The sequence below is a fragment of the Vanellus vanellus genome (genome assembly GCF_965231255.1).
Source record: "Vanellus vanellus genome assembly, chromosome: 8".
NCBI classification, from domain to species: Eukaryota; Metazoa; Chordata; class Aves; order Charadriiformes; family Charadriidae; genus Vanellus; species Vanellus vanellus.
Genome location: NC_138913.1, coordinates 30,300,839 through 30,314,502, shown reverse-complemented (window position 1 = coordinate 30,314,502; position 13,664 = coordinate 30,300,839). Strand labels below are relative to the sequence as shown.

Sequence of the window (13,664 nt, the reverse complement as noted above, 5' to 3'; positions counted from 1 at the left end):
CACCGCCACCACCCACAGCTGTCCCTGCACCAGAGCCCCGTAGCGCAGGATGCCATCCCCTGCTCCCCCCCCCCCCCCGATTAGGCACCATGGGATGAAACACCCACCCCGGCGCCCAGCTCTACCGGGGCAGCCACGAGGCTGAGCATCCCCACGCAGCTCCGGCGGATGTGCGCTCGCTCCCTTTCCTCAATAAAGCGACATGGCAGCGTGCTGCTCCCTGGCCCCGTAGCTCGCCTGGCACGCACCTCCCACCCCCCGAGTTTGGAGACATCCAGATGTGGTAGCAGCGGGGTTCCCGCTCAGCTCTGCTGGGGGGATTTCTCGCCGGATCTCGGAGAGGAGCTGGGACATTGCCGAGCGGCGGGTGCCATCCTGGATCCGGTACACCTGGAACTAAGCGGAGGCAGGTGGGGAGTGAGGGGAAAGGGCTCCACACTCTGCTTGAGCCCGTATCCCATTGAGCATCACCGGCCTCCCGCAGCCTCCACGGAGCGGTTGGGCAGCACATACCGGTGGCTACCAAGGGCCAGAGGGCTCTGAGGGCGGGGGGAGGCAAATTCCAGCACATCCTAAGCTGCCCAGCCCAGGTGGTTTCTGGCGCTGCTGCACCCTACCTCCCAAGACCAGCCCAGGGTCTCCGGTCCCCGTTACCTGGCTGAGCAGGATGTCAAAGTAGGCTGTGTCCCAATAGGACCCGTCCTTGTCGGGGAGGTGCAGAAGGGCTCGGGTGCCGGCATCTGCCTGCCAGCTGTCGGTGCGTGCAGGGAGGCCAAAATGGAAGCGGAGGAAACGTGGGGGGTCCTGGGCGAAACTCTCCACCTTATGGTAGAGGGAGGCGAGGTCCCGGGGCTCTCCTTGGAAGAGGTTCTCCTCCGGGTGCAGGAAATGGGGCAGGCGCCGGGTGGCCAGGCAGCGGAGGAGGATCACCAAGAGCCTGTAGACGGAGCCCTCCAGGTCCTGCCAGTCCTCTGAGGAAGGGAAGAGCTCCGTGCTCCACAGCAGCACCATCTGCGGGGAGGGAGAGAAGGGTGTGGGATGGGGCTCTCCCCACGATGGCGGTGCCTTCACACCCTGCAGGTGGCCAAGCTGAGCCCTCAACACAGACATCGCATCCCCAGTAGCCTAGGGCTACGCAGGCTCTCGGAGCTGCTGCCTCGGCTGCTGAAGGCGCAGCCGATGCCCCACCACCCCTTAGTTTGAAGCTTTGCTTCCCTCCCCGAAGCTCTGAGGCAGGTCCCAGCTCTGCAGCAGCTCTGAAACAACATGCCCGAGCTTTCCCGCAGGCACCAAGCAATTGTGAAAACCCCGACTTGTGGTTTCCACCAGCCGCTGGCAAGGCAGGTGGATCCCCAGCAGCTGCCACGCCAGCTTCCTCGGCACCGCGCTGGCCAACGGCCCGGCACCGATGCCTCTTGGTGGCATGGCATAACAGGCGACATACGCGGCGGGTTGGAGCAGAACATGCTTTTTTGGAAGGACAGATGCATACTGTGCCCTTTTTTAAAAAATAATAATAAAAAAAACAATCAAAGAGCGCAACATAAAACGAAAAGCACAGGATTTGGGTTATGGCTGGAGCCATTCTCTCAGCAGAAGATGACTTTGTCTCCTTCTGTACCCCGGCCCGGAGAGCCGCCACAAGGCAGGGCACACCCGGATTGTGCCACCAGTTGCTGTCCCCAGCATGGCCCCTTTCCCGACCGGCGTCACCAGCTGGCATGGGTCCAGTGTGCCGAAAACAGGTTGGGTGGGGAGAGAAGGGTTTTCATCAGGAGAGACGCCACCCTCAGCCCTGCACGGGCACCTCCCGGCACGCTGAGGAATGGGACAACCGGTGGTGTAGCAGGCAGGCACGGCCACACAATCCCCAGCGTGTCCCCTGCAGACACAGCCAGCCTGGGTCAGGGGATGACTGGCACATCAGCGCAGAGCTCCAGCTCTTCATGGTCAGGGTGTTTCAGGCTGGAGTTTGCTGGTTCAAGGAAGAAGAATCAAACCCTTCTAACCATGGCCGGTGGAGCGCATCCCTTCCGGACACAGCTATGGGCTGGTACATCCCAAAGCACTGCAGGCACTTGGGTTTGTTGCTTGGGATCTTCTTCCAGCAGTGGCTTGGCTTGGGGCGGGATGTGGGGGACCAGCCTCGGCTCTGCCTGCCCAGAGAGCCATGGTTCCCACCAGCAGAACCTACCTACCTTCAGCTGGTTGAAGGTGAGAGCACCTTTTCCACCCTCCTCTCCCCAGTCCTGGCTGCGGAGCTGGTCGAGCAGGCGAAGGCTGTCCAGACGGGGTCCCTTCAGTGTGTCCACTGCTTGGAGCAGCTTAAGGATGGGGAGGTGAGTGGAGGATCTGGCCAGAGAAAGTGGGATCCACTGAGAGATGGAGACCTGCATCCTCCCAGCTGGGGAGAGGATACCTGCAGTGACCTGGCCATGTGGGTGACATGGCCCCAGGCACGCAGTATCCTGGATCCACCTTGAACACCCACCTCTGGTGAAGAGGGAGCAGGGAGATTCGCAGCATGATAGGGATGCTGCTGAGCAGCTCCTGCCTTCCCAGGAGGGACAGGAAGGCAGGGGAAGTGGGGTTGTGCTCCTCTACGTGCAGCAGGGAGGGCTGCAGGCTGCCCCGGAGGGGAGGCTGGATTGGACCCCAAGGAGGGGCTGAGCATCTGGCTGGACCACATTGTGCCCAAAATAAGCCTGGGCTGGTCCAGCCGGATGCTCAGCCCCTCCTCAGGGCCGGGTAGCTTTGCTGGCAGGTGAGATGTGTGTCACCCTGACCACCCTCCCACCCGCAGCCTGCCCTGGGAAGCACCTTGTCACCCTGACGCTGCCAGATGCCCAGGCTCGCTCCTGCAGCCTGAGCAGCAGCAATCTAAGAGCTGCAGCCCTCCGCACGGCTGAGATTCAGCTCCTGCAAAAAATCGGGGGGGGGTTGTTCCTTCAGCTGCATCCCCCCCTGCCCTCTTTCCTTGAACTGCCTGAATTTTGAGGGTTTTTCCCCAGGTTTGGGCATCACGAGGGGGTGACTTCACCCTCCTGTTGACATGTCCCTTCCACTTTCCCATCCCCTTTTTGCTTACACCCGGCAGTGCCGCCAGCCGGGGGGGATCCCCGGGGCAGGGTCACCCCACGCTGCGTGCAGCCGAGGCGCTCACCTCCAGCAGTGGGGAGAAGCGGGGACGAAGTGGGCCTCTTCCGTGGCCTTCCGGAGGCTGCCTTCAGGGAAGCCCCTGTCGCTCTGCCACCCCTTGAGCCGGAGCGGCTCCTGCTGCCTCCTCACCACGGGGACGATGTCAAAGCGGACGGTCTTCCAGCCACCGCGGATCAGCAGGGAGAGCTCCATAGTATCTTCCTTCAGATTTTCAGCACTGAGGTCACCTAGATGCAGAGGGTTTGGCTGTGGTTAGGAGGTTACCGCAGCTGGTCCCGCAGGCTGGACCAGGTATGCGCCGCAACGCCCGTGGGCAACGTCCCACCCCACTCGACTCATCCCTTTCCAATGCTGCGGTTTGGCTGTGGTTCCCTGGCGAAAGCCTTTCTTCGAACCCCGCTGGGGTGGTTTTCGGGAAGGAGCATCGCTCCGGCAGGGCTCAGGGCCAGGCCAGCGGGTGTGGGCATAGCAGGAAGCCCCAAGCAGCCAGACGGGGCCATGCTGGTGGGTGGCTGAACAGTGCCAAGAAATACAATGTGGTCCAAGAAAAAAGGACCAGGAAAGGTCTCAGGTTGTGGGGGTAGAGGAAGATGAAGGGCTCTGGCTTGGCTGAGGAGGAAGGAGGGAATGGTGGGCTTGCTGGGGCTGGGTTAAGACACTTTCAGACCTGCTGGTCCTCTCACATCACCTTTCCATCAGGGCTGAGATTTGCTTCAAGAATCACCTTTTGGAGGTGGAAATGTGTGCAAAAGTTGATGGGACCCCCTACGGGCATTCCCAGGGTCCCTTCCCCACCATCTCCTTCCCAGGGACACTGTTCCCAGCTGAGACCCATATGCATGTGGGCTCAGACCCATGCCCCAGGGTCCTGGTGCAATCCTGATGTGCTTCCAGCTCGCCCTCCAGATAGCCTCCTCCAGGGAGCAGGGGGCATCGGAGGCCAGGAGAGACGGGGAACACAGTTAGGGTGAGCCAAGCACGCCAAGTCCCTAGCAAACCCTCCCTGGGGACTAACGGCAGGGCTGGGTGAACCCTCCGTGGAGCTGCCACCCACCAAGGAGGGTGCCATCAGCCCAGGGTGAAGATGCCCGAGGATGACTCTGCTGCCGTGGGGTGGCAGGGAGTAGTTTGCATCTCCCCGTCCTTAGCTGAGGGCAAAGCCTGTCCCAGCACATGGCAGGGCACTTGCTCGCTCGCTCGTGAAGGCTTTGGACTTATGCCCCAGCCCCTTTGCACAGGGCCCACCGCCAAACTGGGCTCCCCAGCTGTGCTGGAGGCAGCTCCCGCCCGGGCAAGCACCCGGCCGGCATACGCACCTGGCTGAAGGAGGAACTGGCGTTGGCAGTGCACGATGGCTGAAACAAGGAGCTCTTTCAGGTGTTGGAGGACTTTGCCCGGAACCAGGCACCCTGCAGCACCTCCCCACTCCATCGCACCCGTGGTGCTGGTCCAGTCTTCCAAGTCCGTCCCTGGAGAGGGCAATTCCAGACAGCAGGTGCCCAGCTCTGGACAGTGCCCAGTTGGGGTGTCCCTGAGCCGGCATGCCAGCACCCGCAGGGCATCACCATCGATCCGCAGGGGGACCTCCACGGTGACAGCATCCTCGGAGGTACAGAGGGCGAACTCAAAGGCTTCCAGGTACCTGGCGTAGTCCACGAGGAAGCGGGGGTCCCTGGCGTGGACACCCTCCAGCAGGGTCAGCAGGATGTCCTCAGCACGCTGGAAATGCTCCAGCCGCTGCCTCTCGCGGGACACGATCACCCCGAGGTAGCTGTGCCAGTGGGAAGCGCTGGCTGCCATGGCAGCTCCACCGCCGTCTGGAGCCTGCTCTGAGCGGGAGTAAAAGTACGTGGGCAGGGAGGGCAGGGCTGGGAGCCGGCGCGAGGTGGGAGGAGGGAAGCCATAGCCGGGCGTTGGCAAGCACCGCTGCTGGGCGAGCGCCAGGGAGAGCTGCCGGGAGCACCGCGTCCTCCCCAGGGCAGACCTAAGGCGGGGGACCGAGTCACACCGTGGCCACCCGCCGGGCAATGCAGCAGGATGACAATCCCAGCAATGCAGCTGGGATGCTCAGCCATCGGGGTCGCACCAGGACGACTCTGTGGTCTCCCACACCACTCCCAGCACCAGCGCTGCACACTGGCAGCATCCCCTTCACAGCCAGTGCCAGAGGAAGGAGAACCACCGCCCTCCCGCCCCGGCCCAGCCCGGCTCGGCAGGTCCAGCTGCCCCGGGGCTGCCGGGGCAGGTCTGCTCTGCGCTTGCGTTGCGCCCACGGGAGCTGGGAGCAGGCTCATGCTGGCGCCGGGCTGGGCTGCGGTGGCCGTGGGAGAGCTGCTTGACCCCACGCCTGCCATGCAGGCGCTCAGCGCAGCCCTGCCCCTGGCTCCATCAGCCTTAGCCTCAAGGTCAGGCGTGGGCAGCCCGCGGCGCCCCTCGGCCCAGCAGAGACCCCGCACCCGGCTCAGCTCCACGCGGGGGCGCGCCCTGCCCCGCCGGCAGGCCCCGCCCCGCCATTAGGCCACGCCCCTCGGGTAGCCCCCGCCCTGCAGGTAGGTCCCGCCCCACCACTAGGCTCTGCCCCGCCGGCAGGCCACGCCCCGCCATTAGGCCCCGCCCCATCACTAGGCCCCACCTCTCCATTGGGCTCCGCCTCGCCGGCAGGCCCCGCCCTCACCCCGGTAACACCTCCCCCGCCCCGCCCGCAGCGCGGCGGCCGCGGTCGCCATGGCAACGGCGAGCATCGCCACGGGGGGGAGGGGGGGGGGAGGAGGCGGCAAACTGGCGCTTTCGGCCCCAAAACCGCTGGTGGGGGGAGCGAGACGCGGCGCCAGTAGATGCGGCTGAGGCAAGGGCCGTGCTTCGGGTTGGGACCTGCCCTCAGTCCTCCAGCATCTCCCACAAATCCCGGGGAGGGGGGGGGATGGTGGTGGTGGTGCATGCTGTGCCCTCCCCCGGGACAGGTTCTGCGGCTTCGCATTCCCTGACCCGGAGCTCTAAATAATTATAGCCCCTGGACCGAAGGCAAGGCTCTCCCGGCAGGTTCAGAAATCCAAGGTTTCCCTGCAAAGCATTCCCGCCCTTGGTCAGAGCAGGGAAGGGAGTGGGGGAGGCCCCGTGGCAGCGGGAACCCGTGTGGGAAGGGGGGGTCACAGCCCAGCGTGGGGCCCTGGGACCGCTTCTGGGGAGGGGGGAGAGAACCATAGGGCTCAGGGCCGGTTCTCCCACCTCCTGTGACTCGGGTTCTTTGTGGCCCTTTTATACAGCCCAGACAAGGTGTCTGGATCTCCCCAGGATGGTTTCCAGTTTGTCCCTGTGCCTCCTGCAGTCCTGTGTGGCTGAGGAGCCACCCTCCAGCTGGGGGTCTGTCCCTCACGGCCATCTGTCCTTCCGCCAGCTGAGCTCTGGGGAGCCCCGAGTGTCTTCCAAGAGGGAGCGGGACCAGAGCTTCAACCCGCAGATCATCCTCGTGTGCCTGCAGTATGGGCCACGGAGGTGAGTGGGAGCCCGCACCAGGCTCCTCGCTGCCTGGAGGCTGGGGATGCCTGGAGCTGGGGACCCCCAGCCGGATTTTAAACCCCTTGACAGCAGGAGGCAAGCTCTGCATCTCCTTACCCAAGCCCCATGCTCCCCACCTGAGCAGGGGGGACCTGAGTCCCCACGCCGACCACCGTCCTGCCAGGGGCTACTTGCGCAGCTCGGTCTTGCCCTCCTCCATCACGCGAGGAGAGCAAGCCGGCTGGCATCCCGGAGAGGAGCCGAGAGCGGCAGGACTGCCTGCTGCCGAAGCAGGGCTCCTGGGGGCTTCACCCTCCCCATCAGAGGGGTCCAGGCTCACCCTGGAGGATGCTGAGCCCAAAGCCAGGCAGGAGAGATGACCACTCCAGGCCCTAATGTGGGGGGAAAAAGGGCAGAGAGACACAAGGCACCGCTTTCCTGGGGCTGGTGGGGCACAGCTCACTGCTGGCAGGGTCACTGCGTGCTCCAGGAACATCCCTTTGTCGTGGACGCAGTCCCTGCTGTGGCAGCAGCCAGGAGAGGCCTTGAGGCAGCGCCTGGCAGGGATGCTGGAGGAGGCCATGGGGGTCATGCAGGAAGGTGGACTGGGGCTACAGGAAGGTAAGACTCACCAAGGTGGAGAGACGAGGCGGTCCCCCAGGCGGCTTGGTGCTGAGGGTGAACCGTGCCCTCCTTTGGCGCGGTGCTGGCTGATGCCGCAGCATGAGCCTGGTGTCCTGCTCCCATCGCTGCCAGAGCTCTGGTGCTGGGAGGGACGAGTAAAACGTCACCCCCTCACACCTTCCCCCCAGCTCCTCACTGCCTTTGGCACCTGCACTTCACAGACCTCTGGGTGCCACCATCGAGAGGTTGGTGCGGCAAAATGCCGCCCTCTGCCCCTTCCCACAGGACAGGGCCTTCCCCTTTCCCCTTCATCCTTCCCCTTTTCTCCTTCCTCCTTCCCCCTTTTCCTTCCTCCTTACCATTCTCTTTCCTCTTTCCCCTTCCTCCTTCCCCTTTCCCTTTCCTCTCTCCTCTCTCCCTCTCCCTCTCCCTCCCCCTTCCCCTTCCCCTTCCCCTTCCCCTTCCCCTTCCCCTTCCCCTTCCCCTTCCCCTTCCCCTTCCCCTTCCCCTTCCCCTTCCCCTTCCCCTTCCCCTTCCCTTTCCTTCTTCACCATTCCCCTTTCCCCTTTCCTTCCTCTTCCTCCTTCCCCTGCCCCTTCCTCCTACTCTCCCCCGCAGGCCAGGGGCAAGGAGCAGGCCCCGGAGGAGAAGCTGCCCTGCTGCTGCCAGGCGTAGGCAGCGCAGGCAGCGCAGGCAGCGCAGGCAGCGGCCCTGCTGCAGGCCCAGCGGGAGAAGGAAGAGCTGGCCAGCCAGGGGGCAGGTCCGGCTGGCGGCACGGCTGGCCAGACAGGTGAGGTGGGAGCAGCGGGAGGTGTTGCGGATGCTGCCCGCCGCCCTGGGCCCGGGGAGGGCAGCATGGCAGAGGGGGTGCTCGGGGGCAGAGAGGTGTCCCCCTTGAAACAGGGGGGCAGCCACCAAGGCCAAGCAGGCAGCTCAGGGTGGCAGGTCTGGCCCCTGCCTGCACTTTGCCCGGCGGCGGGAGGATGCCCGGCGCTGTGACCTGCGCATGGGGGCCATGGGGCAGCAGGCTGCTCCGTGCCCTCTGGCATCTCTCCCTGCCGCCCCGGGAGAGCCCGAGCCAGGCGCCGCAGGGATGTGGCCAAGGCAGATGCCACCCAGCAGGAGGGAGAGGAGCTGGCGCCGGGCAGGGATGGCGCATGACCCAGCGACAGGCTCAAACGGAGCGCATCTCCGTCGGAGGCGAGGCACGGGGGAAGATTTCCAAGCAAGAAGGTCACTTAGGCCGTGGAAGACATGGCTGGAGCGCGCGGTGCTCGGTCTTGACATGGCAGGGGTGGGTAAGGGGCAGCAGCGAGCCCCCCCCCCCCGGTGCCCCTCCGTAGGACACCATGTGCAGTGTCCCCGCTGAGACCTGGTCCCTGCACATTGCCATCGCCACCTGCCAGAAAGACACCAGGGGTTTGGCTGGTGGGTGGAGGATGCTGGTGGGGAGACAGGGACACCGGAATGCGGGAGGTAGGTGACGCTGTGCCCCAGCAGCCCGGCTCCGCACTGGCCCCAACACCCACACTCCTGCGCCCCACGAGCCTCCCACCCGGAGCAGCACAGCCCCCGCCAAAAAAGCTGGGATGGGGAGAGTGGGGGATGCAGGCAGGGGAGGTAGAGAGGAAGGGAGAGTAATTTAACATGACAGGCTGTTTATTTTGGCAAAAAGGGTCTCTTTTCAACAGATTTCAAAGCCTGGCCCTGGGGCTGGGGGGGACCACACAGAGGAGCGAGAGAGTAGGGGTGCAACCGGGAGGGGTGGGGGTGTTCTATGGGGCACCCGGCCCAAGAAGAGGTAGAGAGGAATCCCCCCACCTGCTCAGCCCCCCGGGAACCACGGGGTTTTCACAGCCCTGGGTGTGCTCACACGCTCCGGCAGGGCCCCCGCACCCCAGGGTGCCCCCACGGGCGCCCGCGCGTTCCCGCACGCACGTGCTTGCCCGCACGCACCCGCGCACGTTCGCACGCTCTCCTCAGCCCCTGCTCCTTCCTCCCGGGCCAGGGCTCAGCTGGAGTCTTGGCTTCCCCCAGCCACATTTCAAAAGAGGCTGTTTATTAAAAAAAAAAAAAAAAAAAAATTGCTAGGAAAGAAATAATTATTATAATCACATTAAGAGCTTTGGCTGTAAAAGCCCTGCGAGAGCGCGGGGCTGCGAATGGCAGGGAGCGGGGGGGTGGGGGGGTGGGTTTCCTGCCTTGTGCTCTTTTTGGTTTTTTTTTCAATCCTGCTCCAACACCCCCCACCCCCCCTTTTCCTCCCCTTTATCCTGGGAAATGAAAACAATTTATTTAATGATGGATTGTCCCTTTCTCTGGTCACTGACCTTCTGAGTGAATTTCTGCTGAGCTCGGCGGAAAACGGGAGGCTGGGTTGTGGATCCCATCTGTGGGTGGGGGAGGGGGGTGGGTGGGGGAGGTGGGAAGCTTACCCTCATCCTTCCCAAAAACCACAGCAACAGTGGTGGGGAGAGGGATGGGGCCAGCGGGGAGGGTCCCCACACCAGCAGCGGGACTTTTCTGCAGCCGCTGTCCCTGCAGCCACCCCGGGGCTTGGCTTTGGGAGCAGATGTGGGGGCTGCAGCATCCTCCGGAGCTCCCCCCGCCCCCGTACCCCATCCCCTTCTCTCTCCAGGAGACCCACAGGGTGCGAGCTCTTTCTCCCGGCACCCATCGCCTCCTCCCTGGGGGTGCAAGCCTGGGCCGGGGTGCGGTGCCGGAGTGGGAGCGGAGGGGACGGAGGACCGGTCTCCATCCCACCAGCAGCCATGTGCCCCCCTCGCTGCCTGGTGGCGAAGGGGCTTTCTCAGCTCGGGAAGGCTGTAGGAAGTGTTTTTTGGACCTGGCCTGTCATGAAGCCAGGGATGAGGCTGGGGGACGCCTGCGGGGCCACGGGGGGCTCCCAGCAGTGGCCGGCAATGTGGATCCCGGTGCTTGGCCGGGCTCTGCTCCCCGGGGAGAGGAAAGCCAGGGGAGCGAGGGGAAGGGGCAGGATCCCACCAGCCAGCCACCTTTTGTTCGGGGCAGGCTGTCAGCACCCAGCGGGCATCGCCCCGGGGGTCCTGAGCATGGGAGCAAACCGCCATGTCCCCCCTACTGGTCCTGCTCAACCCCCAGATGACCTGCGGAGCGGGGATGGAGCAATCCAGTGTCCAGCCCCCTCCCCTCTGGCCCTTCCTCTGCCATGGCCCCGTTGCTCAAAGCATGGTTCTTGTAAAAACGCGTAAATATTTATACAAGAATAATTTAAAAAACATGGTCTGTCAAATAATCAAAGCAGCAGAACATCCGAGGAGCTTTCAGCTGGATTGGGAAATCCGGTGTTGCTTTCCGACGCCACGCTGCGATGCTGGAGGTGCTCGCGGCCGGCCCCGGCCCGGCGGGCTGCCGGACATGCCCGCATGGGTTTGCGGCAGGTTTGAGATCTTCGTTAATGTGGTTTGGGGACCACAGCAGTGGGCGGCTTTCACTTGCATCAACTTGAGCCACCCGCTGCCGGGAACCCCAGCTGGAGATGGGACTTTGCCAGGCACTGGTTTCAGCTTCATGTCCTGGTTTCGGCACCGTCCCCTGCACTGGGACAGCACCCAGAGACAGAGAAGTCCATGGGTGAAGTGCTGCATCCCGGTCCTCCCCTGAGCTGCACGGCGGGGTTTGGGATTGGTGTGGGCAGCGGGAAGGTGGCCCCTGGTGCTGCAGGGTGGCAGGGGTACAGCATCCCCATCCCCTCCAGAGCTGGCAGCATTTCAAAACTTTGGCTTTGCTGTGGTGGGGCGAGAGCCTTGGGCCAGGGGTTCCCCCCAGGGAATGAGATTTGTGTCCATCTAAATGGTCCTGCATTCCCGTTCACACCGGTGTCACGGGTCTCCAGCACAGCCACAGCTCCTCTCCTGCGTCCTGGTGGCACTATGTCTCCCCGGCACCACCGAGAAGCCCCATAGCTCAGCCTACCCACAGCCGCCAGATGCCTCGGCCCTGTGGTTCGGGGGGGCCCCGGGTGGCAGGAGGGAGGCGAAGGGGTGGGAGAGGGGAAGGGGTCCCCCCTGTTCCCACAGCCCCATGGAGCCCCGGGGGCAGAGGTGGGCACCGCTGCGGGCTCGGGCAGGGCACAGGGGGAGCGGGAACAGTGTGTCGCAGTAACCTCCGTCCTCCTGGCCGCCCTCCAGCCCCTTCCCACCACCCGCGTTTATGCGCGTGATTCGCCTTCTTGCATTCTTTGAACCAGGGCCAGATAACGAGTTCAAACCCCTTTGTTAAAACCTCGCCTCCCCCTCCACCCCAAACGCCCGCGCACCTCCCTGGGCTACCTGGCTGCTTCGCCCACCCTGGGGGAAGGGGGGGGTCCCGGGGCCGGTTTCCCCCTGCGGGAGGTGATGCTTGTGCCGCGCACGTGTTCGGCATCCGCAGGGAACACTCTCTGCGCTCGGTCTAATTAGCTGGGAGGGAGGGGGGAGAGCCAAATCCAAACCATGTGCTGACCTGCAGGCCCCTCCGCCCGAAAGCATCCGTGCTGAACGCTCTCTGGATCGTTAATAGCTCCCCGGGTCCTTTCCGCACGTCGTCCCCCGTTCCCCCCCAACAAAACATGTGGGGCCTGGCCGGGGGGCTGGGTAGGGCTTTGTGCTCTTTCCTGATGGTTTTCCAGGACTGCCTTTTGCAGGAGGCAGCTGGTAACCCTGGGAGAAACCGGGGGGTGTCAGGAGGCAACTGCCCATGGATTTGGGGCAACCTGTGATGCCAGGCAGAGACAAGCTTGGGGTCGGCCAAAGGACCTCAGCCTCCATCTGTCGTTCCCGGGCGTCTCGCTCCGGCACGGCTTGGCAGCGGGCAAGCTTGTCCCCCAGCTTGCCCAGCGCTTGCCGGCCTCCTCCACCTGCTCGCCGGGTGCCTGCGGAGCTCCCGGTTGAACCGTCGCCGGGACCCGCACGGAGGCGTTTTGCTGAGGAGGAGCATCGCTGGTCACGGGGGCCAGGAAGAGTAGGGAAAGCCTGGGATGAGCGCCTGGGACACCCCTGCACGGTCCCCACCCCAGCGTAACAGCCCCACCAAACCCACCCTCCAGTGTGGGCACGGGGGGTCCCAGCCCCATTTTTGGAAGCCACGGAGAAGCCAGGCACCCTGAACGCAGCTGGGTGTGGAGGAAAGGGGCATTTGCTGAGGGAGAGGGAGCGGGCAACGGCGGCCAGAGCTTGGCCAGATGGTGGGGGGAAAGGGCTGCTTCCCCGCCACGTTCCTCCCAGCCTTCCCAGTGCAGAGCCTGGCTTCGCACCGGCTCCGGCTCCTGACCCAGAGGAAATGGCTGCCGGCCGCGGCCCGCAGCTGTTTTCCCCGCTGAGTTTGCTGCTTTCCATTTAACGTCCCGGGGAGCTGGATCGGGACGGCACAGGGGGAGCATGGCGGCGCTTCCCCGTGCAAAGCCTGCCTGGAAAAGAAATCCTCCCCTGGCGCTCGGGATGGCGGCCGGCAGGGCTGCTCCCTCCCGCTTGCCCTGCGGACACCCGGGGTGGCCCCTGCGGGGATGCCCACGGCGTTGGGGGGCAGGCTGGTGCCACCGTGTCCCCGCGTCCCGTGGGAGCTGAGCCTGGCAGGGCCAGGAGACAGGACTTTTGGGAGCACATGGTGGGCGCAAGCTTCCCCCCCCCACTGGAGCATGGGGCTCACCCTCCCCAGTGCCAAATGGGGGATGGCAACAGCCAAAAGACCCCCCCTCCCTAAGTTGCCCCCCAAAAGAGATGGGTCTTGACCAGCACCCCCGGAGCTGGGGATGGGCTGCGAGGAGAGCGTGGTGGTGCCCCCCCCGGTGCATGTCATGTTCCCCCGCAGCGTTCCCCCCCGCCCCAGGCCAGGGAAGGGGCGAGCAGCCTAATGCCTTCCAGAAGATCAGCTGTAAATGGCCGGGGAGGGTAATTCATATCAAACTCATAAAGCCTTTATTAGTGTCTCGGGGGAGAAATCCGGATGTGGCCGTTTATTTATTTTGGATTTCGCTTTTTTTTTTTTTTAATTTTTTTTTTTTTCTCTTTTCCTTTCAGCATTTTCTTCCAGGAGATTTTTTAAAGGGACAGGGACTCCTCGCCATGTTTGGCAGTGGGGGTCGGTGGGGGCCAGTTCCCCGTGGGACCTTTGGTACTGGAGCATGGGTGCCAGCCAAGGTGCCCTGGCATCTCAAGGGGTCGGGCCGATCTTGGGGGGGATCTTGGGGGGGGGCAGATCTTGGGGGCAGATCCAGCTTCGGGAACGCCCCAGGGGATTGTGTGGGGGACAGATCCTGGCGCTGGGAGCGTTTCGGAGCTTTGCCTTGGGTGCTGCCCCTTGTGCCCAGCCCTGCTCTCGGCCCTCCACCCCACACCTCATTTCCCCCGCCGTAATCCCTCTCAGGGCAG

At 64.1% G+C, this 13,664-nt stretch overlaps 1 protein-coding gene across 1 annotated transcript; it reads right to left on the bottom strand.

Moving 5' to 3' along the window:
* Window positions 1-189: 189 nt before the first annotated feature.
* On the bottom strand, window positions 190-4,959 carry MAB21L4 (mab-21 like 4; the record flags this gene model as incomplete). Its single annotated transcript, XM_082486876.1, has 5 exons — window positions 190-396; window positions 655-1,011; window positions 2,199-2,352; window positions 3,164-3,386; window positions 4,476-4,959. The coding sequence occupies 5 exons, from the start codon at window positions 4,957-4,959 to the stop codon at window positions 190-192; spliced, it is 1,425 nt and encodes a 474-aa protein (XP_082343002.1).
* Window positions 4,960-13,664: the final 8,705 nt, after the last annotated feature.